The sequence below is a fragment of the Erinaceus europaeus genome, chromosome 11, assembly GCF_950295315.1.
Source record: "Erinaceus europaeus chromosome 11, mEriEur2.1, whole genome shotgun sequence".
Lineage (NCBI taxonomy): Eukaryota > Metazoa > Chordata > Mammalia > Eulipotyphla > Erinaceidae > Erinaceus > Erinaceus europaeus.
This window is the reverse complement of record NC_080172.1, coordinates 74,740,093-74,767,626: the sequence shown is the minus strand read 5'-3', so window position 1 is coordinate 74,767,626 and position 27,534 is coordinate 74,740,093. Positions and strand designations below refer to the sequence as shown.

Genomic DNA, 27,534 nt, shown 5'->3' with positions numbered 1-27,534 from the left:
GCTGGCGCAGAGGGCGGCGGGCTCCCTCCCAGGGCCACGCGCGCCCCGGGCTCCCCCGCTCCCCGAGCCGCCCGGCCTCCCCGCGAGTGTTTCTGGTGAGCAGAAGTTTTGTTGTGGTGCTTTTTTTGTTTGTTTGCTTTTGTTTTTTATTTTCTTCTCGGGGACGCAGTTTCCGAGGTTAGTTCTGCATCATCAGGGGTCTCCCTCCCTGTCTCTCTTTCCTCTCCTCTCTTCTCTCTCTTGCCCTGTGGAAGCCGGTCGCACCCCTGATTGGAAGCCAACCAGTTCCCCGCGCCGAGCCCGCGTGGGCCTCGAGCAGGGTGACCGGGTGCAGGTTTCCCCCAGGTCCCGCTCTACCCCCTGCCGCCCGCTTCCTTTCCCTCGGCCCCCTGGTCACCTCCCTGAGCCGCGCCTGTCGCTCTCCCTCCGCTGTGGCTCCCGCCCTCGCGTCGCCCAGTCCCCCGCGTGTCCCCTGGACCCCAAAGCAGAGCCGGGCGGTGGCTGGTCGCTCGGGGACTGCGGTTGTCGGTGGAGTTTGACCGCTTGGAGAGCTTCGCTGGGGAAGGGGGCGGCGCAGGGTCAACGGTGGGCCGGGGACCAGGCCGAGGACGGAGTCCGGGCCGGGGACGGACTGCCCGCGCCACCTGTCCGAGTGCCACCTGGTGAGCGCGGCGGCGAGGCCAAGCCCCTCCCCGCCGCCCGCTCCCCGCCCCTCCCCGCCCGCGCGGCCCCGCTGCCCACCCCTGGTCCTGCTGCCGACCCGCGCTCCTCCGCGTCTCCTCCTCTCCTAGGTCTGTCTCCTCCTAGAAGCCAGGCTGACTGTGAGCGGCCGGCGGCTCCAGGGGCCCTCGCGGCAGACCGGGGAGCGCCGGCACCATGCCGCGCTCGTTCCTAGTCAAGAGCAAGAAGGCGCACAGTTACCACCAGCCGCGCTCGCCGGGACCCGACTACTCGCCTCGCCTGGAGAATGTGCCGGCGCCGGGCCGAGCAGGTGCGGGGCGTGCGGGGCGCTCGGGGCCGGCGACTCTGCGCCCCGGCAGCCGGGAAGGCTTTTCAGTTTATTTTCTACCGTCCGAGTTCCTTCCGGACTCGGTGGCCCAGGTGCCCTGGCCGCTGCTCCCACCCTCTGATCCGGGAGAGATGCCGGCCAGGTCTGGTGTGGCGGTGGGGGAAGAGAGAGGTGCCGGGTGCTACCAACTATGGGACGGCACTTCCGAACCTTCGGGCCCAAAAGGCCCAGCCTGAGTCCCCTGACCTGCCTCCTCTCCGCAGACTGCTCCTCCAGTGCAGGCTGGGCGAAGGCGGAGCCCCGGGATCGTGTGTCCCCCGAGTCTCAGCTGATGGAGGCCCCCGACAGAGCCTCGGCATCTCCAGGCAGCTGTGCGGGAAGCGTCGGCGACCAGAGCTCGGAGTTTGAGGACTTTTGGAGACCCCCTTCGCCCTCCGTGTCTCCAGGTAGGGGCGCTTTGGGGGAAATTCTGGGGTTGGGGCGAGCTGCCTGGCTTTGGGTACAGAAATGATACATGGGTGGGGAGACTGCTAGCTAGTCAGGTACTGAGATTGTGAGAATACAGTCATCTTCCCTGGGACAGAGACTCCGCTGCTACCAATTCCTAAAATTTGTTTGTGTGGAACCAATAAGTGAATGAAAGTAAATGAGTCATCTCCTCCCGCAGCAACGTGGGCATTTCGTTTTCTGACCAGAATGAACTGTTTAGAAAAAAACGGGGGCAAGCAGTGAAATAGCTCCTTGGATAGTGTATTGCTTTGCAGTGTGCACCACTTAAGTTCAAACCTAGCCCTCATAACACTGAACGAAGCTTCATTGTTGTGGTCTCTCTCTCTCTCTCTCTCTCTCTCTCCCCTTCCCCCTCTCCCTTCCCCCACCCCGTCTCCCTCTATCTTTAAACACACAACACGGATCTAGAGCCCCCACGCCCCACACACACACACACCAACACACCCATCTCAAATGGCGACCTGTGCAGCCTGAGCCTGAGCAAAAAGTGTTTCCCTTTAGAAATTATACTCTGTCGTCAAACATTGGGCGGGCCAGATATGGGCAACAAAGGAGAGGAAGAGGTCCAAGGCAAAATCGCTGTCTTTGCAGGCATGGATTGGAAGCCCATTTCACTTTTCATTCCACTGGGGTGGCCTAGCCTGGGGCACCAGGAGGCTGTTAGTGTCATTTCCAATCAGTATTTGAGTTTCTTGCAAACTGAGTGACAGACTACACTGTGATAAGGGTGAGCCTCAGATTTGGGATGGGGGGAGGAGGGTGCAGAACAGCAAGATTCTGTCTAAGGTTGGTCATTTTCAGAAGACATTTACTCCTTAAAAAGACACACCTAGCCCCGTCCTGCACTCTGTGGGTTGACTGGGTTGGAAGCATAATTCCAACTAGAGAGCATCTGGGAGCCAGAGACTCAGGGTTCTCCTTGGTTGTGCAGAATGTAGCTTTGTGAGGACTGGGCACTGGTGCAGTCTTTCCAGCAGAACTTCATATTTGACTTCTTACTGAAGTGGCTAGGCTAGGGTGGAGACTGCAGTATGTGAACAGATTTGTAAATCTATATGCACTTAGAGAGTGTGTTTCACATCTGGTTTAGCAAACTTCACGTGGGTGAAGGTGTAGAGGGTCATGAATTTGGAAGGCTACCAATTTCCCCTTGCACTCTATGGTTAGATCTTATTTGTAAATTATTCGCTAGGTAATTTGGGGGTTTTCCCATCAAATTATGATAGAAATGGAGAATGGGGTTATTTGAAAGGTAATTTCTAACTTTGAGCACCATGACCCTTTGGCTACCTGCACTGTATCCATCTTAAACACTTTTAGGAATGTTAGTGCCTCCCCGGGCTTGTTTAGTTGTTTTGCTTGCTTGTTTTTTTCTAGACAGGTTTGTCTTGGGTAGGACGAGGGGTTCCTTTTTGTACGGTCCTTTCCCTTCTTGTCGGTCCTGGGAAAGGACAAAGACTAGGGCGGGGGGGGGGCATGTAGGCTTCTGGCACAGCTCAGCTAAGCAGAGCACTGACATGTGTTAGCCTCAGACGGTGTGGCTGAGCCTTCTCTAGGGGATCTGCAGGTGCGCAGGTCCAGGCAGAAAACAACCAAGCTCTTAATGTCCTGCGCTTCCGCTGCCCTGGCACGGGATTTGCCCGTCTCCTCGTTCGGTGTCATTTTAACCCGCCTCAGTGGTCCTCGGAGCCTCATGGATTGGACCCGCGTTTTATCCTGTGGGCGGCCCTGATACCCAAGGCAACGCTAGACAAACTGGGTGGGTGGCACCGGCCCAACTGATGCCCCTGGCAGCCTGACCGTGAGCCCTCTTGTACCTCCACAGCCTCGGAGAAATCTGTGTGCCCGTCGCTGGACGAAGCGCAGCCCTTCCCGCTGCCCTTCAAGCCGTATTCGTGGAGCGGCCTGGCGGGCTCCGACCTGCGGCACCTGGTGCAGGGCTACCGGCCGTGCGGGGCCCTGGAGCGTGGTGCGGGCCTGGGCTTGTTCTGCGAGCGCGCGCCGGAGCCCGGCCACCCCGCGGCGCTGTACGGCCCCGAGCGGGCGGGGGGCGGTGCGGGGGCCGGGGCGCCGGGGGCCGGTGGCGCTGCGGGCGGCGCGGGCCTGGGGCTCTACAGCGACTTCGGACCCGCGGCTGCCGGGTTGTACGAGAGGCCGGCGGCGGGCGGCCTGTACCCGGAGCGCGGCCACGCGCTGCACACAGAAAAGGGCGCGGGCGTCAAGGTGGAGTCGGAGTTGCTGTGCACCCGCCTTCTGCTGGGCGGCGGCTCCTACAAGTGCATCAAGTGCAGCAAGGTAAGCTCGGCGCGCCCCGCGCCCACCCAGAGCCCTCCCCGCCACGGCCCTTCTGAGCCGCCCTTTCCCCCGCCCCACCTGCCGCAGGTGTTCTCCACGCCGCACGGGCTCGAGGTGCACGTGCGCAGGTCCCACAGCGGCACCAGACCCTTTGCGTGCGAGATGTGCGGCAAAACCTTCGGGCACGCGGTGAGCCTGGAGCAGCACAAAGCCGTGCACTCGCAGGTAAGAGGCGGGCTCTGCTCTGGTTCCCGCAGATCCCTGGATCTTCTGCTTCTCTGTGCAGCCCCGGCCGCTCTCCGCCTTGGAGTTTCTCTCAGCACAACCTCCATCCCACTCCACCTCTCCAACCCCTTCCCTCCACCCCCGTTGTCCTCGTCTCCCTGGGGACCTGCAGGTGTGTTGAGAAAGACAGTTGTTTGTTCGAGCATTCAGGCAGTCTTAGAGTTTGCTATCACATCCTTGGAAAGCACCGGGATATAACCTCAGTTGTTACTTTGGTTTGTATGCAGTTTTGTTGCTGGTACAGTAGTTATTTATTTATTTGTCTTACCAGAGCACTGCTAGGCTCTAGTTAATGGTGCTTGGGGGAATTGAACTTGGGACCTGAGAACATCAGGCATAAAACATCAATCTTTTGCAGAACGATTATGCTGTTTCCTCTGTCCTCTAGCAGTTCTTTGCCTCCCTTCTTTTCACCAGATGGTTGTCACTTAATCTATAGATTCCACCCGAAAGAAAAGGAGGGATTTCCAAATCATTTAGAGGATCTGTAGCATATTGGTCTTGCTCTTCTTTCAGTCGTTTGTAAATAGTTGTTGCCCAACTTCAGGTGCTATGCACTTGAGAATCCTAAAACACACCAGGTCCATGATAGGATGCTCCCACGGAGGTAACAGCATAGCTGAGAGACAGGGTAGATAAGCAAATAAGTACAAAGTAACCATGACAGGAGAATACTTTCAAAGGCTTGTTTACTAAAAAGAGTATCCTCTCCTGTCTCTCTACACCCACACTGGCTGGGGTGATGTGTGTGTGTGTGGGGGGGGGTTTGGCATCTTGAGTGACTGAAGTCTAAACCTGTTGTTGAGGAGGGTGGAGAAGTGTTTGTCAATGCTTGTCAAAAAAAAAGTAGGGTGTGGATACGTTTAGCCTTGGGGTTTGGAGGGTTATGGGTGAACTGTATTTTGGTAGAAAAAGTTTTAAAGGAGAAGAGGGTGCAAATAGTGAAGTGGAAATAAATGGGGAGGGGGAGAGGACAATCATGTAGTCTATGAGGAAAGGGAACCTGGAAAAAAGGAGAACCCTGGCTTTGGAGATTTAGGGTTAGTTTAGTTGTGTGGAGAATGATAACCCAGATGATTCAGTAGGAATGCCACATCTTTCTCTTTGTAGGAACGGAGCTTTGACTGTAAGATCTGTGGTAAGAGCTTTAAGAGGTCATCTACACTGTCCACTCACCTGCTTATCCACTCAGACACTCGGCCCTATCCCTGTCAGTACTGTGGCAAGAGGTTCCACCAGAAGTCAGACATGAAGAAACACACCTTCATCCATACAGGTGAGCTGAAGGTGTTTGGCATGAGGCAGTGCCTGATGGTTGGGGGAGAGGGACATTGTTTCTCCCCTGAGGTCAATATAACTAACCTTCTCTGATATTCTGACCCCAGAGTGAGTAGTGGATGAGGTTTTCAGATGAACTAATCACTGCAGCATGTTAAAGAAAATGAAGGAGGTAGATTTTCCTGGGCTCCTTTCTATATATAGCTTTTAAAAAATATTTATTTATTCCCTTTTGTGGCCCTTGTTTTTTTTATTGTTGTAGTTATTACTGTTGTTATTGATGTCGTCGTTGTTGGATAGGACAGAGAGAAATGGAGAGAGGAGGGGAAGACAGAGAGGGGAGAGAAAGATAGACACCTACAGACCAACTTCACCACTTGTGAAGCAACTCCCCTGCAGGTGGGGAGCCGGGGACTTGAACTGGGATCCTTATGCCGGTCTTTGGGCTTTGGTCCTTGCAGCCTTGGTTTGAAGTTATGTCTGAAGAACCACTAGGCAGTTTAGCTGTAGGTTCTCTGTCTTTGCAAAGTTTTCCCCTAGAGGCTAAAGAGATAATTTACCTAAAGAACCCATGCCTTTCCTCAGCACTACATGGTTTCTCATGGAAGCACTATGGACAGCCCTGAGTTGAGGGAGCTACCTGGATGGTGTGTCTCACTCTCCCTCCTTCCTTCATCTCTCAAAAGTAATATAGAAAATTTGACCAAGGAATCCACTCAGCAATATCAAGCACTTGCAAGGCCCCGGGTTCATTTCCTGGCACTGAGTTAAACAAATAAATAAATAAATAGAAATGGCAAAATAGCTCACTTTGACAGTGTGTTGCTTTGTTATGTGTGAGACCCAGGTTTGAGGCTGACTCCTATTGGACTGAAAAAAGCTCTCTGTAAATAAACCAATAAATAAACAAATAACTATTTTTTCTCTAGCTTAGTAGCTGCTTCAACTGTTGCCTATTTCGAGTTAAATATGAAGTCAAAGATCCTCTCAGAGCACTACTGTTTATGTAGAGATGGAGAACTTTCTCTAGGATTATCCCTACTCTTTTTTTTGGGGGGGGGCTTTTGTAGTCTTTTTGAAGTCTTATAGCTTATTCTGACTGAGGAGGAAAATAATGGTTAATATCACTAAGCTTTCAGTTAAACACCCCCTTCATTACTTCTTTCTTCTTTTTAAAAAAATATTTAATTTATTTATTCATGAGAAATGATAGGCGAGAGAGAACCAGACATCACTCTGGTCCATGTGCTGCTGGGGATTGAACTCGGGACTTCATGCTTGAGAATCCAATACCTTATCCACTACGCCACCTCCTGGACCACCCTCTCAGTATTTCTTTTTATTTATACATTTTTTTTTTATTTATAAAAAGGAGACATTGACAAAACCATAGAATAAGAGGGGTACAGCTTCGCACAGTTTCCACCACCAGACCTCCATATACCATCCCCTTCACTGATAGCTTTCCTAGTCTTTAACCTTCTGGGAGTATGGACCCAAGGTCATTGTGGGATGCAGAAGGTGGAAGGTCTGGCTTCAGTAATTGCTTCCCCGCTGAACATGGACGTTGACTGGTTGATCCATACTCCCAGCCTGTCTCTCTCTTTCCCTGGTGGGGAAGGGCTCTGGGGAAGCAGAGCTCCAAGGCACATTGATGGCGTTGTCTGTCCAGGGAAGTCTGGTCGGCATCCTGCTAGCATCTGGAACCTGTTGGCTGAAAAGAGAGTTCACAAACAAAGCCAAACAAATTGTTGACCAATCATGGACCTAAAGTCTAGGGCAGATACTGAAGTGTTGGGGGGGGGGGTCCTCCATTTTGTAGATAGCTAGTAGGCATATTTTAGTTATATTTCAAAGGGCCTGTAGCTATACTGGTTTTTTTTTGTTTGTTTGTTTCCTTGTGTTTTTTTTTGTTTGTTTTTGTTTGTTTTTTTGCCTGATCCTGAAATCTGATATGCAGGTAGATCCAAGTTATTGTCTGGGGAGATGCGGTCATGGCTGGGAAAAGGACCAGAAAGCTGAATCAGGGAAGAGAGTAGCTCCCTAATATGGGAAAGGGGTATAAATATTGTTGACTGTAAACCCCATCGATTTGATGTGATCTGGGGCCCATAATTAGCTTAGGAGTCTGTGTGACCTCTGCATCCCTCTAGATCTGAGCTCACATTCTGTGGTCATGAGTAGGAACATTCCATGCTGTCCCAGTATTGACCCATCTTCCTCAGTTGTAGCATAGAGTATGTTGTGCATCCTCCCTTCGGAGGATGGAACATTCTCTACCATTGTTGATCCAAGTTGAGGGCAAGGTCCTATGGGGGCCCACAGAGGGGTCTATTTTGTTGTTCCTGATAGAAATGACCGGTAACAATGGAGAGAGGGATTTATTTGAGTTCTAGGCCCATCAGATTCTCATGCTTGAGAATCCAATACCTTATCCACTACACCACCTCCCAGACCACCCCCTCAGTATTTCTATGTTGCATTTTTAAAAATTCTTAATTTTTTTTTTTTTTTTTTACTAAGCACTTTTAAAAATGCTTCATCTTGTTTTATGCTTGTGGAGTCTAGGAGGTAGAGACTGTTCCAAATTTCCATTATAGAGATGAATGAAGTGAACTACAGAAGAGTTAAGTAGCTTCTAAAAGTCATAGTACTATATTGTGGTAGGGTCAAGTCTGATCTCAAATGTGCTGCTCTTAAAAAAAAATTGTTCATTGATGAGAGAAAGGGGGAAGAGAGAGAGAACATCATCCTGGCATATAAAATGTCAGGGATCAAACTTGAGACATTACATGTTTTGTTTTGTTTTTAAAGACAGAGAAACAAAGGGGCAGGGCCGGGCTCAAACCTGGGTCATACATGTGGCAAAGCAGTGCACTATTCAATCTAGCTATTTCATAGGATCTTGCATTTTTACTCCAATACTCTAGCCACTAAGCTACCTCGCAGGCTGAAAATGTGTATGCTCTGACTACTCTTTATTATAATGTTTCCAGAGTCATAGAGCAAACTCATATACCATAATAATGATTTTTTTAAATTTTTTATTTTATTTTATTTATTCCCTTTTGTTGCCTTTGTTGTCTTATTGTTGTAGTTATTATTGTTGTTGTCATCGTCATTGTTGGATAGGACAGAGAGAAATGGAGAGAGGAGGGGAAGACAGAGAGGAGGAGAGAGAGACAGACACCTGCAGACCTGCTTCACCGCCTGTGAAGTGACTCCCCTGCAGGTGGGGAGCCGGGGGCTCGAACCGGGATCCTTATGCCGGTCCTTGTGCTTTGCGCCACCTGCGCTTAACCCGCTGAGCTACAGCCCGACTCCCCATAATAATGATTTTTTTCCACTTTTTTCTCTTTCTAAGAGTACTGCTCAGCACTGACATCAGTGTTGCTAGGGTTTAAATCTGGAACTTGGAGCCTCAGGCATAAGTCTCTGTGCATAGCCATTATGCATCCCATTATTGATAATTCTCTACCTATTTTAATGCTTTATAACTTACAAGATGCTTTCAAATCTGTCACTTCATTTGATGCTGACACTCAGAGAGATTGAATGATTTACTGAGAGTAAATTGTGGGGCCATGGAATGTTCTAGCCTTCAAACTTGGACTCTCTTTAAAATTTTAATTATATATAGGTGCAGTTTTAATGCCAGGAACACTCTCTTTAATAGCCAACAAGATTGGGTGGTTGGATGTTGGCTCACCTGGCTGAGTTCACATGTTACCATGTTCAAGCCTATAACCTTCACCTGCAGGGGGGAAGCTTCATAAGTGGTGAAGCAAGGCTACAGATGTCTCTCTCCTCTCACTTCCCTCTCAGTTTTTCTCTGTCCTACCAAATAATCATATAAAATGTATACCGACTTAAAATAAACTGCATTGGTGTTTATAAATATGTGCAGGTATCTAAATAAATACATATGCTCAAGCAGTGTAGATGTCCCCATCAGAAAGCCCTTTACTTAAATGGATTTTTTTCTTTTTTTTTAAATTATTTATTTATTTCCTTTTTGTTGCCTTTGTTTTTATTGTTGTTGTAGCTATTGTTGATGTTGTCATTGTTGGATAGGACAGAGAGAAATGGAGAGAGGAGGGGAAGACAGAGAGGAGGAGAGAAAGATAGACACCTGTAGATCTGCTTCACCACCTGTGAAGCGACCCCCCCCTGCAGGTGGGGAGCCGGGGGCTTGAACCGGGATCCTTACACCCGGTTCTTGCGCTTTGCGCCATGTGCACTTAACCCGCTGCGGTACCGCCTGACTCCCAGATTTTTTTTTTCTTAAATGGATAATTTCTTTTCATGCCTCTTTGCCTGAAATTTCTGTATAACTCAGTCTTTCGTAGAAAAAGTATTCAAAGCACTAATCAAAATGCAGCCAGGATCTTGACTGAACGAAACGTCAAGCCCTTGTCAAACATTTATGTTATAGCCAGAATTTGGTTTCTCAGATTTGTTTGACCCTAAAGAGATAGGATTAATTTTTAAAAATTCTTTATTGGGGGATTAATGGTTTACAGTCAACAGCAAAATATAATAGTTTGTACATGCATAACATTTCCCAGTTTTCCACTTAACAATTCAACTCCCAGGAGCTCCAGTGGTGCAATCGGCTAGCATGTGGTACTTATACAAGAATTCAACTCCCATAAGGTCCTCCTCTGCCATCATGTTCCAGGACCTAAGCCCCACCCCCCACCCCAGAATCTTTTACTTTGGTGCAATACACCAACTCCAGTCCAAGTTCTGTTTTGTGTTTTCCTTTGAATCTTGTTTTTCAATTTCTGACATGAGTGAGATCATCCCATATTCATCCTTTTGTTTCTGACTTATCTCGCTTAACATCATTTCTTCAAGTTCTACCCCAAGATGGGGTGAAGAAGGTGAAGTCATCATTTTTATTTTTAATTTTTTATTTTTTTTATTATTTATTTATTTTATTTATTTAAGAAAGGATAAATTAACAAAACCATAGGGTAGGAGGGGTACAACTCCACACAATTCCCACCACCCAATCTCCATATCCCACCCCCTCCCCTGATAGCTTTCCCACTCTCTATCCCTCTGGGAGCATGGACCCAGGGTCATTGTGGGTTATAGAAGGTGGAAGGTCTGGCTTCTGTAATTGCTTCCCCGCTGAACATGGGCGTTGACTGGTCGGTCCATACTCCCAGTCTGCCTCTCTCATTCCCTAGTAGGGTGGGTCTCTGGGGAAGCGGAGCTGCAGGACACATTGGTGGGGTCTTCAGTCCAGGGAAGCCTGGCCGGCATCCTGATGACATCTGGAACCTGGTGACTGAAAAGAGAGTTAACATACAAAGCCAAACAAATTGTTGAGCAATCATGGACCCAAAGCTGGGAATAGTGGAGAGGAAGTGTTGGGGGATACTCACTGCAAACTCTAGTGTACTTCTGCTATCAGGTATATATATTTTTTATTCATTTTTAATAGCTGAATAGTATTCCATTGTGTATATAGACCACAACTTGCTCAGCCACTCATCTGTTGTTGGACATGGATTGCTCCCAAGTTTTGGCTATTACAAATTGTGCTGCTATGGACATAAGTCTACATAAATCTTTTTGCATGAGATAGGATTAATTTTGATGTGCGGTTCCTTATCAAGGAAATCTGAAACATGAAGATAGGAAGGAATGTATCAAAGGGAAAGAAGATTACTCAAAAAACAAATTCATCTGTCTGGCATTTTTTTCCAAGGCCAAGACTTGATTATAATACTATGTTAAAGGCATTTTGGAGGTTTATTCATGCTGTCTGCCCAAATGGTAAACAGCACATAAATGGGAGTGGAGAGATTTTGCCAGTATATAAGAAATCCTGTAATTGGGGGCCAGGCAGGATCACACTGGGTTAAGCGCACATTTTACAAAATGCAAGGACTCCTGCAAGGATCCCGGTTTGAACCTCTGCTCCCCACCACTACTTGCAAGGGGGTCATTTAACAAGCGGTGAAGCAGGTCTGTAAGTGTCAGTCTTTCTCTCCCAGTCTATCTTCTCCTCCCATCTCAATCCAGACTCCCAGAGCAATAAAGAATAGGAAAGCTTGCAAGGAAGGGGCTGGGATACTAAGCCTTGGTGGTGATGAGAATTGTGTGGAATTGTACCTTTCTTATCGTATGGTCTCATCAATATTTCCATTTATAAGTAAAAATTAAAAAAAGATTTGTTCCTAAAAAAAAAAATGGAAAAAATGGTATCCAGGAGCAGTGGATTTGTAGCAGGCACTGAGCCCCAGCGATAACCCTGGAGGCAAAATAAATAAATAAATAAAAGGAAAAGAAGGGGAAAAAAAACCTTGTAATTAACCTCATAAATGAAAGTAAAATTAGGATAAACAAGGATTAGCTTCCATAAAAACTTTGCATAACCTTAAGAAAAATGTGGTTCAAATGTAGATCTTAGAGAATGTCTGTGGCTTCTGAAAGAAGACAGATTCAGTGGTCCATACAGAATTAACACCCACTTGGAAACTCAGATTTGAAAACTTCCTCTGAATTAGAACAATCACATGATTTAAAGGACAGCCCCTCCTCCCCCTCATGTTGAACATCTGCTGTGGAAGCTCTCTGTTTCTAAAGTCAGGGGAGTCCTCCCAGGGTGGATTCAGCTGTGAGTCTGGCAAGGGCACGTGGCCTTTGCTCTGTTTCCGTTTAGCCGGAAATGGTTTGACTTCTCTGGCTGGGAACCCCCCACTTAGTAAATCTCCCTCCCTTTCACCTGGTGCACCCATGACTTCCCGGGACTCACATTGCAATCTGTCACCCTCCCACTTGTTTGAAGACCTTACACAGTAGTGTAGTCAGCAGCTGCCAAGAGCATGTGGGTCACAGTGAGCCCCCTTTAGTTTTGTTAGACTCACTCTTTCTTCCCCTCCCCCTTCTCATCCCTGCAGGTGAGAAGCCCCACAAGTGCCAGGTGTGTGGCAAGGCCTTCAGCCAGAGCTCCAACCTCATCACCCACAGCCGAAAACACACAGGCTTCAAGCCCTTTGGCTGTGATCTGTGTGGGAAGGGTTTCCAGAGGAAGGTGGACCTCAGACGGCACCGGGAAACACAACATGGGCTCAAATGAATGTCCTGACCACCACAATACAAAACACTACAGAGGGCAAACTTCCACTTGCACCACCTGCTTCTAAGTTCTCAGGTCTCCCAGCCCTGGTTGCAAACTCCACCAGGGTGACCCTCTTTATTTCCTGAAGCTGCCAGAGGGGTAAATTAACTTTTCGAAGTTGGGCTTAAAGTAACGAATCAAAGGACTCACAGGACTTTGGACATGCTCAGTAGGTTCCTGTGCATCTGAAGACTCAACATCAAGAGGGGATTGGATAAAAATCTTCAGTCCTTCCTATCCTTAGCCCTGCTGTGTCCACAGGAAGTCCTTCAAGCTTCTTCTCTCTTTTTCCTGACCTACTGCAGATACTTGTGTGGAAGAGAAGGAATCACCAATTACAAAGTAGACATATGCTAATTTTAAAAATCTGGAATGAAGAACAAGTGTTATTTTAACTTCTTTTCTTTCTTTCTGGGGAGTCTGCTGACCCCTTTCTTTTGGGTGCTGCCTATAAATCTTGGAGAAGGTGTTTCTCCCACTTGAAGACTACTCAGAGAATGATTTGGGGAAGACATTTTATACTTTTGAAGTGACAAGATACATTGTTGAGTCTGCTCTAAGAAGAAGCTGAAGAAAAATGGATTGTGGGGAGGGGTTGGAAAGCAGTGCAAGGTTAAGAGCAAGGACCAGGTTAAGCACTAGGACCCACCCAAGGATCCCAGTTCAAGCCCCTGCTCCCCACCTGCAGTAGGAAAGCTTTATGAGCAGTGAAGCAGGTCTGCAAGTGTCACTCTGTCTCTCTCCCTCTCTGTCTCCCCTCCTCTCTCAGTTTCTCTCTGTCCTGTCCAGTTAAATGAAAAAAAAAAAAATGACTGCCAGGAGCAGTGGATTCATAGAGCGGGGACTGAACCTCAGCGATAACCCTGGAGGCAAAAGAAAGAAAGGAATAAAGAAGGAAAGAAAGAAAGGAAGGAAGGGAGAAAAAATAAAGAAAAAATGGATTTGGGAGATTGATGGGAGTTAGTAATCCTCAGTCCTCCTTTGTGGGAGGTCCATGAAGGCTTCATCAGAGGAGGAAGAAGTGCAGAACAGAACAATGCCTTTGGACAAGATGTCACCCACTCAAACTGTTTAATGACCACTGATTACCATAGTACCAGGCCCTGTGCTAGGTACTAGGGAGTCCATGCCTTGCCCTGTCCTTCAAAAACTATCAGTTGTACCACCTTCAGGTGGTTGGGCCTAGTATTTCCTTTTGAAGGAATTCGAAGACGAAGCAAAATCTGAACTTTCTGACCCATTTGGAATTTGTCAAGCATAAGTAAAAGACTAGCTGAACAAACTCTTCAAAGATTCATGTGTATATTTTGGGTTTTTTTTTTTTTATTGTTAAACTGATATTAAAAGGTCTAAGCTAGCAGGCATGTGAGAGTGAAGACTGTCTTCAACAATTTGTTTCTCCATGGTACCACAGAGGAAAAAGTGGTATTTTTACTGTGCTGAGGTTTGTAAATGTTTTTCAATTTTCTGCAGTGCTTTATGTTTGTTATATTTATTAGACTGATGTTTTAAATTAATAAAGTATCAAGACTCTTAAATATTGCATTTATTTAGATAGAGGATTTAGGAAAGACCTTTGTTTTAGTCTGTGAGGGGAGTTGGCACCAAAGAAACTACAGTGGGGTATAAAAGTAAAAACCAATATCCAGAAAAAAATTCAGTTGCTCTAGTTTTCATATAATTTATTTTTCTTTCACACTGCAGACATTCTTCTTTCTTAACAGAAAAATCTAGGTGTGCAATATTAAAACACTACCATGTAGAGTTTCTGATAAACCCATATGTATATAGATTCTCTTTCTTGGAATTTTGAGGTTTTTTTTTTTTTTTTTTTCTTCCCCAAATAGGTCAAAAGGTTCTTGATTAGTTAAGAAATCACAAACTTCAAGGTAAAAGACTGAATCTTAGTCAGGGCTCTGTCACTTACATATTATGTGACATAAGCAAATCCAAGTCCTCTGAAATTCTTCCTTCCTTCTTCCCTTCCTCCCTCCCTTCTTTCCTTCCTTCTTTCCTTCCTCCCTCCCTCCCATCCTTCCTTCCTTCCTTCCTTCCTTCCTTCCTTCCTTCCTTCCACCAGAGCACTGCTCAACTGGTTTATGGTGGTGCGAGCCTCAGGCATGAGAGTCTCTTCGCATAACCATTATGCTATCTACCCCTGCCCCCCACTTTTTGATACCAATTTCTTTGAGCAAAAAACCATAGATACAGTTCTATTATCTCAATCTAACCATGATTCATTTGATTCTGTGGAGGGTACCTGTTTTCTTTCTAACATCTCTGAATCAGAGTATTGATGACCTATGGTGATGACCTGCAGATTGTCTACTTCTACTCAAATCAATTTTACACATGATACTTGTGCACCTAGTTTGTAGCCAGCCCAGTTCTTGATGCATGGAATACAGCAGTTAAGCACAGTGTTCTGTGGAGCTTTATTTATTTGGTCACTGTTGTATCTTTAGTGTCTAGAACAGTGCCAGACACGCCATAAGAAGTCAGTAAATATTTGCTGACGTGGTAAGTGAATAAGCAGAGAAAATACCTGCTTCATCCTTGCTGGCTCTGCTCTCTATAACACAGAGGGGAAGGAAGTTGCTTATAAACCTAGAAAATTAATAGAACTCTCTGTGCTGGTGAAGAAAGTGGTCTTAGTCTCTGCTTTTCTCTGTTCTTTCCAAATCTTTGTCCTTGGGGACCAAGGACCAAGATCCTTCAGGACTTTCACTTGTTTTTCAGTACAGTGTCTTTCCATGTTGGTTTACTTGCACTCAAAATTTAAATTATTTATTCTGGAGTGCAGTTTAGCATTAGTTTCCAGAACTGATGGGCAACAGTTGCAGCACTTAGGAACCTCTTTTGAATGTCTTGAGAAGCCCCCTGTAGTGTATTGTGGAAAATGAGTATAGGTCCACAAAGGATCCTTTTTACAGATTTCATTGTGTCACCTAGTTGATTATTTTCCAACTTGTTTTGAAAAGTAAAGAAATTACATTGAGGGGTAAGTAGATTTGATTAAAGTTATATCCTGTAACTGTTATATCCTGTTTCCCCTTTAAGACACTTAGAAGTTTTGGTTCAGTTTTATAACCCCCATTTTATACTAAGAATGAGTATGATTTTGATATTAAGTCTCCTCCTCCTTCTAATATCTAATATCTTGATATTCCCAGTTCAGAATCAAAACAAATTACTGAGCCTGTTACTGTGTGAAATTTGAAGATTGCAAATATCTCCCTTAATGTTATTACTTGACTCCATTAAAAATAGATTGTGAATATTCCATGTCACATTATTCATGAGGCAGGCTCTATGCCTTTTGTCTGCTGTAGTAACAGTAGAAAGAGTAACTAGAGACACCAGAGCACACCTTTGTTTCTTTCACTAAATTTTTAATAACACCTCCAGCTAGCCAGTTGGTGAAGCTCAGCTCTTGCATAAAAGTGGAAAAGCACAGCTATCTCAGAGAAGACCAACCCTTTCAGCAGCTAATTTGAGGTTGCGTTCATCTACACCAGAGATGATTAAATTACCTATCGAATGTGCTGAGCTATCAGGATTCAGGGCACGTAAAAGGTGAATTTCATCTGATTGATTTGAGACAGGAATGGAACAATTGAGTTTTTAAAGCTCCATCTTAGTTAAAGGGATAGCAAAGTATCACTCTTGGTCTAGGTAGCTGCCTCTGTCAGTGCCCTTGAAAATAGGTGGTAATAGTGATTTGGCCTGTCATTTATGTTATGTTTCTTTTTTTTTATATTGATTTATTTTCCCTTTTGTTGCCCTTGTTTTTTTATTGTTGTTGTAGTTATTATTGTTGTTGTTATCGATGTCGTCGTTGTTAGATAGGACAGAGAGAAATGGAGAAAGGAGTGGAAGACAGAGTGGGGGAGAAAGATAGACACCTGCAGACCTGCTTCACCGCCTGTGAAGCGACTCCCCTGCAGGTGGGGAGCCGGGGGCTTGAACCAGAATCCATACGTAGGTCCTTGCGCTTCATGCCACGTTCGCTTAACCCGCTGAGCTACCGCCGACTCCCTATGTTATGTTTCTATGTATTTAACAGGAAGAAATGAATTCAAGGCCTAAAATGACTTGACTACTGTTTACTGTTCATTTCTAGAGCACTGTGTATTCAAATCTCTGCTACTGTAATTTCAACAGTAAAAACTTTTCAGGAAATAGATAATAGATTTATTTTCACATTTTAAATTAACTAAGTTAAAAAAAAAACTACTGGGACTGGGGAGATATGGCAGAAATGGAGTATTAGACTTACATCTTGAGCCTCAGATGCTTCAGGTTCAATCCCCAAACTACCATCTGTCAGAGCTGAGAAGTGTTCTGTTCTCTCTTATTTCTCTGATGAAAATAATCAGCATAACAGCTCACTCGGAAAGTGCATTACTCTGCCTTGTGAAGGTTGCCTTGTAGGTTCAAGCCTGATCCCCACTGTTTTGTGGCAAGGTGTTTGCCTGCCTGCCTGCCTGCTTGTCTGTCTGTCTATGTAGCTATCTGACCTGTCATTTATGTATCTCAAAAAGTCATCCAGGAGCAGTGAAAAGCTGGTTATCAATAAAAAAAGAAAGAAAAATATTTTTAAAACAATTAAAATTGTTTCTAAATAAATCTCTGTTTATAGTAGGGACATATACACTTCTGTCTCACAGTGAGAATTTGATAATTTTTATGGTTAAACTTTATTGAAGTCTTAACATTTATTAGGAACTTTCAGTCATTAAGAAAAGTCTTTTTAAAATATCTATCCCCTTTCGTTGCCCTTGTAGTTATTACTGTTATTGATGTTGTCGTTGTTAGATATGACAGAAAGAAATGGAAGACAGAGATGGGGAGAGAAAGACACCTATAGAACAGCTTCACTGCTTATGAAATGACTCCCTTGCAAGTGGGGAGCTGGGAGCTCAAACCGGGATCCTAATGCAGGGCCTTGTGCTTTGTGCCACCTGCGTTTAACCCGCTGCACTACCGCCCGACCCTAGAAAAGTCTCCTTAATTTTTACTATAAAGTTAGTTACTTAGTTTCAAAGATACTGGACATTAGAGTAGTAAAATAATCATCAGTGTGTCCATCATTCTATAATATTTTTCTTTACATTTTAATTTTATTTATTTTTTTAAATTTATTTTAAAAAGGAGACATTAATAAAACCATAGAATAAGAGGGGTACAACTCCACACAGTTCCCACCACCAGATCCCCATATCCCATCCCTTCCCCTGATAGCTTTCCTATTCTTTATCCCTCTGGGAATATGGACCCAAGGTCATTGTGGGATGCAGAAGGTGGAAGGTCTGGCTTCTGCAATTGCTTCCCTGCTGAACATGGGCATTGACTGGTTGATCCATACTCCCAGCCTGCCTCTCTCTTTCCCTGGTTGGGTGGGTCTCTGGGGAAGTGGAGCTCCAGGACACATTGGTGAGGTCGTCTGTCCAGGGAAGTCTGGTCGGCATCCTGCTAGCATCTGGAACCTGGTGGCTGAAAAGAGAGTTAACATACAAAGCCAAACAAATTGTTGACCAATCATGGGCCTAAAGGCTGGAATAGTGCAGATGAAGTGTTGGGGGGTACTCACTGCAGACTATTGTGTAATTCTGCTTTCAGGTATATATTTTGCCCTAGTTTATGGATACATGTGAACATATGCTCTATCTCATGGGACCTAGGCTTTATCTAGGTTTTGGGACTTTGTTTGGAAGTGAACCGCCTGGAATGGAATTAGAGAATACTATGAAAGGAAATGTCTCACCCGAGGAATGAAGCTAAAAGGTTGTCATTCCACACCTGAAGTCTCTCGACACAGTCTGAAGTGAAGCATGCTGAGGTGGTACTCGTTGCATTGATTAGGTTGGGATCGGCGGATGCAATATTATTTGGTATGAATTGAGAGAAGCATGCAGGAAAGTGCGCCCCACCCTAAGGTTCTAGGACTGGGGGAAATATAGGCTCTATAGTGGAAATGTGAGGTTCCTGCTATCTTAGGGTTCAAGGGGACGGTAGATAGTTATTATTATAATCACATTATTTGGCAATTGGGTTAACTTTGAAAAATCCCTTTGTTAGGATTTGCTGTATAATACCCAACATCACCATAATTTATGTCCTTTGACATTATTTGTATATAGCTGTGCCACCGGCTGCTTCTATTCTCCCTGGTCTAGGCTTTTGAGAGAGCCAACATATCAAAGACTCAGCCTATGTATTAACAACTCAGTCTGTGGGGAGTCAGGTGGTAGCCCAGTGGGTTAAGCACACATGGTGCAAAGTGCAAGGACCGGTGTAAGGATCATGGTTTGAGCCCCCCGACTCCCCACCCGCAGGGGAGTTACTTCACAGGTGGTGAAGCAGGTCTGCAGGTGTCTGTCTTTCTCTTCCCCTCTCTGTCTTCCCCTCCTCTCTCCATTTCTCTCTGTCCTATCCAACGATGACAACAATAACAATAACTACAACAACAATAAAAAAAAAACAAGGGCAACAAAAGGGAAAATAAATAATTAAACATTTAAAAAAAACCCTCAGTCTGTGCTTTAAAAAGTTTGAGATCCCCTCCTACTCTATGGTTTTGTTAATTAATCTTCTTAAATAAAAAAAAATAAAATAAAAAAAAGAAAACATAGAGCAAAACTTGGACTAGAATTGGTCCAAAAAGGACCAATTGCACCAAAAGGGGGGATGGGGTTCCAGGTCCTGGAACATATTGGCAGAGGAGGACCTAGTGGGGGTTGAACTGTTATGTGGAAAACTGAGAAATGTCATACATTTACAGACTATATAACTACTATTAGCCATTAATCCCTCAATAAAGAAATTTTTAAAAATAAAAAAAAGTTTGAGATATACAATCAATTCCCCCCCACTCATATTAATAGTGATTTATATGACTACAAATTAATAGGAGTGTACATAAACACTGTTCCCACCACCAAAAGACTGTGTCCCATCACCCTCCCCCCCCCACACACACACAGCCTTGGGAAGCTTAATATCCACCCTCACCCTCATCCTCACCCGAGGGTTTTACTTTGGTGCCCTACTATATTTTATTTTTTAATTAGTGATTTAATAATGATGAACAAGACTGTACGATTAACAGGGATATTTTTATTTCTATGAGAGACACCTATACCATTGCTCAGTTCAGGCATATGTGGAGCTAGGGGTCAAAACCAGGACCTCAGTGCACGTGGCGCAAAACGCAAGACCCTCTTAAGAATCTTACCCTCGTGAGAAGCCCTGGCTCCCCACCTGCAGGGGCCTCGCTTCACAAGCAGTGAAGCAGGTCTGCAGGTGTCTGTCTATCTCTCCCCCTCTCTGTCTTCGCCTCCTCTCTCCATTTTTCTCTGTCCTATCCAACAACGACAACATCAATAACAACAATAATAACTACAATAATAAAAGACAAGGGCAACAAAAGGGAATAAAAAAAATTAAAAAAAAAACTGGGACCTCATGCAAGCAAATCCTGCGCTCTGTTGCTGAGATACCTCCCTGTCAAACCTATATTTATTTTTATTAAATCATATAATAGTAACTATAATAGTAACAACAATAATAATAATAATAATAAATAACTAGTATTATCTTGTCTTCTCTGGCACTTCACCAGTCTGGGCTTTTTCAGATGGACAGAGAGACTCACAGGAGAAAGGGAAATATACTACAGCACTGAAGTTTCCGCCAGTGCAACGAAGGTCAGGCTTAAACCTGGGTCTTGTGCATGACAAAGCAGGCACACTCCCAGGGGAGCCATCTTTCTGGCCCTAGATTTTATTTTTGAATTAAAATATCACAGACATGCTTGATTATCTTTTGGTATCTGTTTCTCCCTTACCCCATTCCCTCTTTTTTCTCTGAGATGCATCCACTACACCAAAATTAGTTTATAGAACTGCCACCAATAATTTATATCTTTATATATGTTTCCATAAATTATATGTAATTCTATTTTAAATATTTTGACTTAATTAAAATGGTGTCATTGTGTATACATCCTTCTGTAGCTTACATTTTGTTTTGCTCAATTCCTTGTTTTAGGAATTTATCCTTCTAGGTACATACAGTTTTTCAAAGTTTGTTTTATTTATTATTGTCATTATTATAATTTGTTAAAATTTGTATTAATGGTTTAATAATGATTGACAAGATTATAGGATAAGAGGGGTAACAATTCCATACAGTTCTCACCGCCAGAATTCCATATCCCATCCCCTCCATTGGAGGGTTCCCTGTTCTTTATCCCTCTGGGAGTATAGAACAAAGCTCTTTATGAGGTGCAGAAGGTGGAAGGTCTGGCTTTTGTAATTACTTCTCCACTAAACATGGATGTTGGCAGGTCATACCTCCAGCCTGTTTCTATCTCTCCCTAGTGGGAGAGGACTCTGAGGAGGTGAGGTTCCAGGACACATTGGTGAGGTCATCTGCCCAGGGAATTCAGGTTGGCCTCATGGTAGCATCTGCAATTTGGAGGCTGAAAAGCATTAAGATATAAAGCAGAAAAATTATTTAATAATCAGGAACCTAAAGGTAAGAATAAAGCAGATGAGATTTGGGGTCTTCATGTTGGAAGAAGCTAGGAAGTCTATTTTAGGTATATTCCAAGGGGCCCATGACTTTACTGATTTTTGCCTGAGCTTGACAGCTAACATGCAGGTGGGCTAAAAGTATAGTGTGGGAAGATGGTGTCAGAATTGAGAATAGGACTAGAAAGCTGAATCAGGGCAGAGAGTAGCTCCCAAATATGTGGAAAGTACATAATTACGTTAACTATAAACCCCATCAATCTGACCTCGTGCCCATATCTATTCATATTTAGCACAGGAGCCTGTCAGTCTGAGCTCTCATTCCATGGTCACAGCTAGGAACATTCTATGTTGCACTGATTTCAGGACCAGTCTTTCTCAAGTGGCAGAGTACATTGACCCAGCCTCCCTTTGGAGAGTGGGACAGTTTCTACTATTGTTGTTCTACATTGAGGGCAAGGTCCTGTAAAGACCCACAGAGGGTTTATGATATTGTTCCTGATTGAGATGACCAGTGCTGGTGGAGAGAGAGATCTGTTAGAGGTCTAGGCCCATAATATGTATGTGGGAATACAAGGATTCCCTGACTAGAGCCCCAGATGATGGGGTGGCCTGGTAGTGACCAAAAAGGCCATCATTAAAATGTGCCAGTCTCTTTCTCTTATACAGTTTTTGTAGTCCTTGGCTTATAACTCTGTGTGTGTGTGTGTGTGTGTGTGTGTGAGAGAGAGAGAGAGAGAGAGAGAGAGAGAGAGATTGAGAGAGACAGACTGGGGACTTTAGAGGCTCAACCTGACGCTGTTGACTGGCTACGGAAGAAGGGCAAACGCTAGAAGAAGAAGAGCCTTAGAGATGAAAGTCTCTGGCTTAACTATTATACTTTCTCTCCCCTCCAACACTTTTTAAAATACTTCTTTTTTAAATTAAAAAACTTATTTTTATTTATTGATTGAATAAAGACAGTCAGAAATAGAGAAGGAAGGGGGTGATAGAGAGGGATAGAAACAGAGAGATACTTGTGACACTGCTTGACCACTTGCAAAATTTTCTTCCTGCAGATGGGGGCTGGGGCCTCAAACCCGGGTCTTTGTTCATTTTAACATGTACACTCAATCAGGTGTGCCAACACCAGGCCCCATCACCTTTATTCCTTTGGTTGGTTTAGCTATCTTTATAAACTGCATCAAGTAGATATCTGTTTTTTTTTTCTTTTTCTTTTTTTCATTGCCACCAGGATAATTACTGAGCCTTAGTGCCGACACAAAGAATCACCGCTCCCAGTGACCATTTTTCCTTTTTTTTTTTTTTTCCTTCTCTCTTTATTTGATAGAAATTGAGAGGGAAGGGGGTAAGAGACAGAGGAACAGAGACAACTGCAGTAACTGCTTCACTACTTATGAAACTTCCTCCTTGCAGGAGGGGAGTGGGGGCTCCAACCCTGGTCCTTGTGCATAATATGTGCTCAAGAAGGTATGCCAATGTCCAGCTCCCACCCCTTTTAAATATATTTTTTACTTGTTTTATATTTATGTATTTATTTAGCCTCCAGGGTTATCACTGGGGCTCGGTGCCTTCCCTACAAACCCACTGCTTCTGGAGGCCATTTTCCCCATTTTGTTGCCTTTGTTGTCATTGTTGCCACTGCTGTTGTTGTTGAATAGGACAGAGAGAATTTGAGAGAGGAGGGGAAGACAAGGGGAGCCTGTGTGGCTGTAGGTAGGGAGCTGGGGGGGGTAGAACTAGAATCCTTAGGCTGGTCCTTGAACTTGGTGCCATGTGCGCTTAACCCGCTGTGCTACTGCCTGGCCTCCTATTTGTTTTATTTTAATGAGAAAGATAGAAATAAAGAGACAGATAGAGACCAGAGCACTGCTCAGCTCTAGTTTATAGTGGTGTGAGGAAAGACTTTTCCTCTGGCAGGAAAGTCTTTGCATAACCAGTATACAATTCCCCCCCTTATCTTTTCTTAAAGTCTTTCAGCTATAAGTTAAATGTAATTTCCAGTTGAAATTTTAATTTATTATACTGTTTGAATTTATGCACACATGTATACTAAAGCATTGTGTTTTAATTTAATTTAATTTAATTTTTGACTCCAGGGTATTGCTGGGTCTCAGTGCCAGCACTTCGAATCCACTGGTCCTGGTGGCCATTTTTTCCATATTATTGTATAGGATAGAGAGAAATTGAGAGGGGAGGGAAAATAGAGAGGGAGAGATAAAGACAGACACCTGAAGACCTGCTTCATTGCTTCTGAAGTGTCCCCGCCACAGGTGGGGTAACGGGCTGGAAGTGGATCCTTACACGGGTCCTTGTGCTTTGTACTATGTGCACTTAAACAGATGCACCGCCACCCAGCTCCCAGGCACTAACTTTTTAGTCTCTAAGCAACTTAAACTACTGAGGATCTGCTATCCTCTCACCCAGAGTAGACATTGGCCAGTTAAAAATAATTGTACATAGCTATACACTTTGAAGAGAAAAACACTTTATTATTAAGTCCAAAAGGATGAAATACTGCTTTACTCTGCCAATTCATTTTCTGGTATTCGAGGAAGGATCCTGATTTTCAAGGTTTTTTTTTTTTTTTTTTTTTTTTTCCTTAATCTGAGTTTGTTGTAACTGTAGAGGAGAAACAGAAGTAGGAAGTTAGATTTGCTTCTTTATGCTAGTTTTACAAACTTCATTGAGAGGTTTTTTTTTTTTTTTTGGTAAGTTAGGAAGCGTAGTTTCAATTCTGTTTTTTTTTTTTTTTTTTTAAACATGAATCAGACCATTTCCTAGGTTGCCTTTTCTGTGAAGTAGAAGTGATTGGCATGCCCCTATGAGAAATTTTGCTGTAATGACATTTATTTAAATTATTTAGGGTAATGAAAGCGGACTACTAGATATCTCTTATCTCTTATGTCTTTTTTTTTTTTCTGAAGGATTAGGAACCATGATATCATTATCTTTTTTGTAGACTTATCTGAATTTTACCTCTGGATATACCTTCCCAGGGATTTCACACAAATTCAACTTCCTCTTTCCTTGTACTGAAACTACTGTTCATGAGACTCTAATAAGCAAGTGTAAGAAGTTCTTCACTCAGTTGATGAGTTCTACCACAGAATTATATTTTTACATGCTATCTATTTGATTTGTCTTTATGTGATTATTGGTAACATCAGTTTAAGTGCTATATAAATTTTTTTACAAGAGATTTATGTGAACCTCAAACATTTTCAAGCCAAAGCCTTTCTCATTTTAATGCATACCCATTTCCTAAGAGTTTACATTCTAACCTGACAATACAGAAACATTATAGGTTTGCCAAACTAAGCTCTTTCACTCAGAAGAAAGTTAATATCAGGAAGCTATGGGAAAATGGTCCAGGTTATTCCTTTTCTTAAAAAATGTTGTATGTTAATTATTATTATTAATTAAAGAGATACAGAGAGGGAGATTGACCTCAACCAGAGAACTGCTCAGCTCTCGTTTGTGGTGGTGAACCTGGGGCCTCAGAGCCTGAGGCATAAAAGTCTTATACAACTGTTATGCTGTCTCCCCAGCCTCCTATTCTATTTTCAGAATTGAAAATTTGTAGCTAGCTAGTCCACCTAATAAATTACCTCTTTATCTTTATTTATAAAGAACAGAAATATTTTCAAAATTCTAGTGAGTGGATGCTGACAAGTTTGTGTCTACAGGCTGTGATTTTTTAATGTTTGTACCACTTCTAGATGCTATACAACCATAGAGTTATAGCAAATAGAATTTTATTATTACTGGTTTTTTAACCAGAACACTGCTGAGCTTTGGCTTATGTTGGTGTTAGAGACTGAACCTGAAATCTCTGAGCACTAGGCATGGAAGTCTTATGCATAACCATTATACTGTCTCCTCAGCTCAACTTTATTAGTTTTTACTTGATAATCCACAACTCAAGCCTGAGATACTCATAAATATTATAAGTATTGGGGCCAGGCAGTGACACTCCTGGCTAAGCACACACACTGCAGTGTGTAAGGATCCTGGTTCAAGCCCCTGGTCCCCACCTGCAGAGGGAAGCTTCATGAGTGGTGAAGCAGTCTTTTTTTTTTTTTTTTAATTTTTCATTTAAGAAAGGATTAGTGAACAAAAGCATAAGGTAGGAGGGGTACAACTCCACACAATTCCCACCACCCAATCCCCATAACCCACCCCCTCCCATGGTAGCTTTCCCATTCTCTATCCCTCTGGGAGCATGGACCCAGGGTCGTTGAGGGTTGCAGAAGGTAGAAGGTCTGGCTTCTGTAATTGCTTCCCCGCTGAACATGGGCGTTGACTGGTCGGTCCATACCCCCAGTCTGCCTCTCTCTTTCCCTAGTAAGGTGTGTCTCTGGGGAAGCTGAGCTCCAGGACATATTGGTGGGGTCTTCAATCCAGGGAAGCCTAGCCAGCATCCTGGTGGCATCTGGAACCTGGTGATTGAAAAGAGAGTTAACATATGAAGCCAAACAATTTGTTGAACAATCATGGATCCCAAGCTTGGAATAGTGGAGAGGAAGTGTTAGGGAGGTACTCACTGCAAACTCTAGTGTACTTCTGCTTTCAGGTATATATTTTGCAGTAGTTTATGGATACGTGTGCACATAAGCTCTCTCTCACAGAAACTGGTGTATATCTAGGTTATGGGACTTTGTTAGAAAGTGAACTACCTGAGATGAAATTAGAGTATACTATGAGTGGTGAAGCAGTCTTGCAGGTGTCTCTCCTTCTCTTGCTCTTCTTCCCTCTCAATTTCTCTCTGTCCTATCAAATAAAATGGAATGAAAAACATTAAAATACAACAGTGTGGTGTAAAAACAGATTCAGGTTTATACAATAAAGTTGACTTTTCTTTCATATTATATTTGGTATGGGTATTAATTATTGGGTTAGTGTCTTACAAGTGATTGAGAGGTCTAAGTTTCTTAAATATTTTCTTTTTTTTAATGATTTATTTATGAGAAAGAGGCAGAGAGAGAAAGTCATTTTTTTAAAAAATATTTTTTATTTTATTTATTTATTCCCTTTTGTTGCCCTTGTTGTTTTATTGTTGTAGTTATTATTGTTGTTGTCGTCGTTGTTGGATAGGACAGAGAGAAACGGAGAGAGGAGGGGAAGACAGAGAGGGGGAGAGAAAGATAGACACCTGCAGACCTGCTTCACCACCTGTGAAGTGACTCCCCTGTAGGTGGGGAGCCGGGGTTCGAACCGGGATCCTTATGCCGGTCCTTGTGCTTTGCGCCACCTGCGCTTAACCTGCTGCGCTACAGCCCGACTCCCTCTTAAATATTTTCTTTTTTAAAAAAATCTTTTTATTATTTGTTTATTGGAAAGAGACAGTGGAAATTGAGAGGGAAAGGAGAGATGGAGAGGAATAGAGACACCTGAAACCTTGCTTCACCACTTGCAAAACTTTCCCCCTGCTGGTGGGGAACGGGGGCTCGAACTCAGGTCCTTGTGCTTTGTGACATGTGCGCTCAACCAGGTTTGCCACCACCCAGCCCCCTTAAATATTTGCTTAATGGACTATTTACTTATTTGTTTATTTGTGAGAGGAGGAGGTAAAGAGGAGGAGAGGAAGAGGCAACCAGGACATCATTCTAGCACATGCAATTCCAGGTATCAAACTCAGGACTTTGTGCTAAAGAGTCCAATTTCTTATCCACTGGGCCACCTCCTAGGCTTCAGCTCATTCTATCTTGTAGGACCACCATCTTCTAGGAATTTTTTTGAGTCTTTTCTGTATTATCTGTATTTAACTGGCTGATGAATGAAAATAGTGTATGAGATTATATAGGATTTTTCTAGGAATAGACTTGGTCATGGATACTCTTCTGTTCACATTCCATTGATCAGAATACCAACAAGTGATCCCAATCTAACTGCAGTGGAGGAGGGGAAACATAATTTTCCTTTGTGCCAAGTAGAAAATGGAATTAGGGATCATGTAGCCAGTCTTAGAATATAGTAAGTTTTGGCCTATCTTCTCTCTAAGCCTGCTTCCTTCTTTATCAATTAAGAACAGACTAAATGCTCTTTTAGGGACTTTCCAGTTTTGACCATCTAAGTTCTATAGTTCTTTAAAAATTCTAGCTGGGCCCTAGAAACACCCAGCCCGGACATGATTTCTTCCAGTTTGAAAGGGAAGAATAGTGATCAGAGTCATTTCAAGGTATGTCTAGCCTACACCTGCAATCTCTGGGAAGTGTATTCACTTCCTGAATTTCCCAAGAATCAAGATGACTCCCTCTGCCCGAATGTAGTCTCACCCTAGATCCTGGTAGCAGTCCCCACTCACTTGGGTGTGTATGTAAATATTAATGTGGCTATGAAACTTCCTCCTTGTGTCCTCTTCCTCCAATTCTCATGTTGTGTAAAGTGATGAACCCTTGGGCTCCTTCCCTAAGATTTTAGAATAGCAATCCAGAAGGCTCAAGGTTCTATACCACAGCCCAGAGTCTGTAAGAGAGTTT

At 43.9% G+C, this 27,534-nt stretch overlaps 1 protein-coding gene across 1 annotated transcript; it reads left to right on the top strand.

The window, feature by feature from the left end:
- Window positions 1-484: 484 nt before the first annotated feature.
- On the top strand, window positions 485-14,583 carry GFI1 (growth factor independent 1 transcriptional repressor). The gene is made up of 6 exons (XM_060200996.1): window positions 485-991; window positions 1,273-1,455; window positions 3,345-3,814; window positions 3,902-4,039; window positions 5,210-5,375; window positions 12,295-14,583. Exons 1-6 carry the CDS (start codon window positions 877-879, stop codon window positions 12,471-12,473), a joined length of 1,251 nt encoding a protein of 416 aa, XP_060056979.1. The 5' UTR covers window positions 485-876; the 3' UTR covers window positions 12,474-14,583.
- Window positions 14,584-27,534: the final 12,951 nt, after the last annotated feature.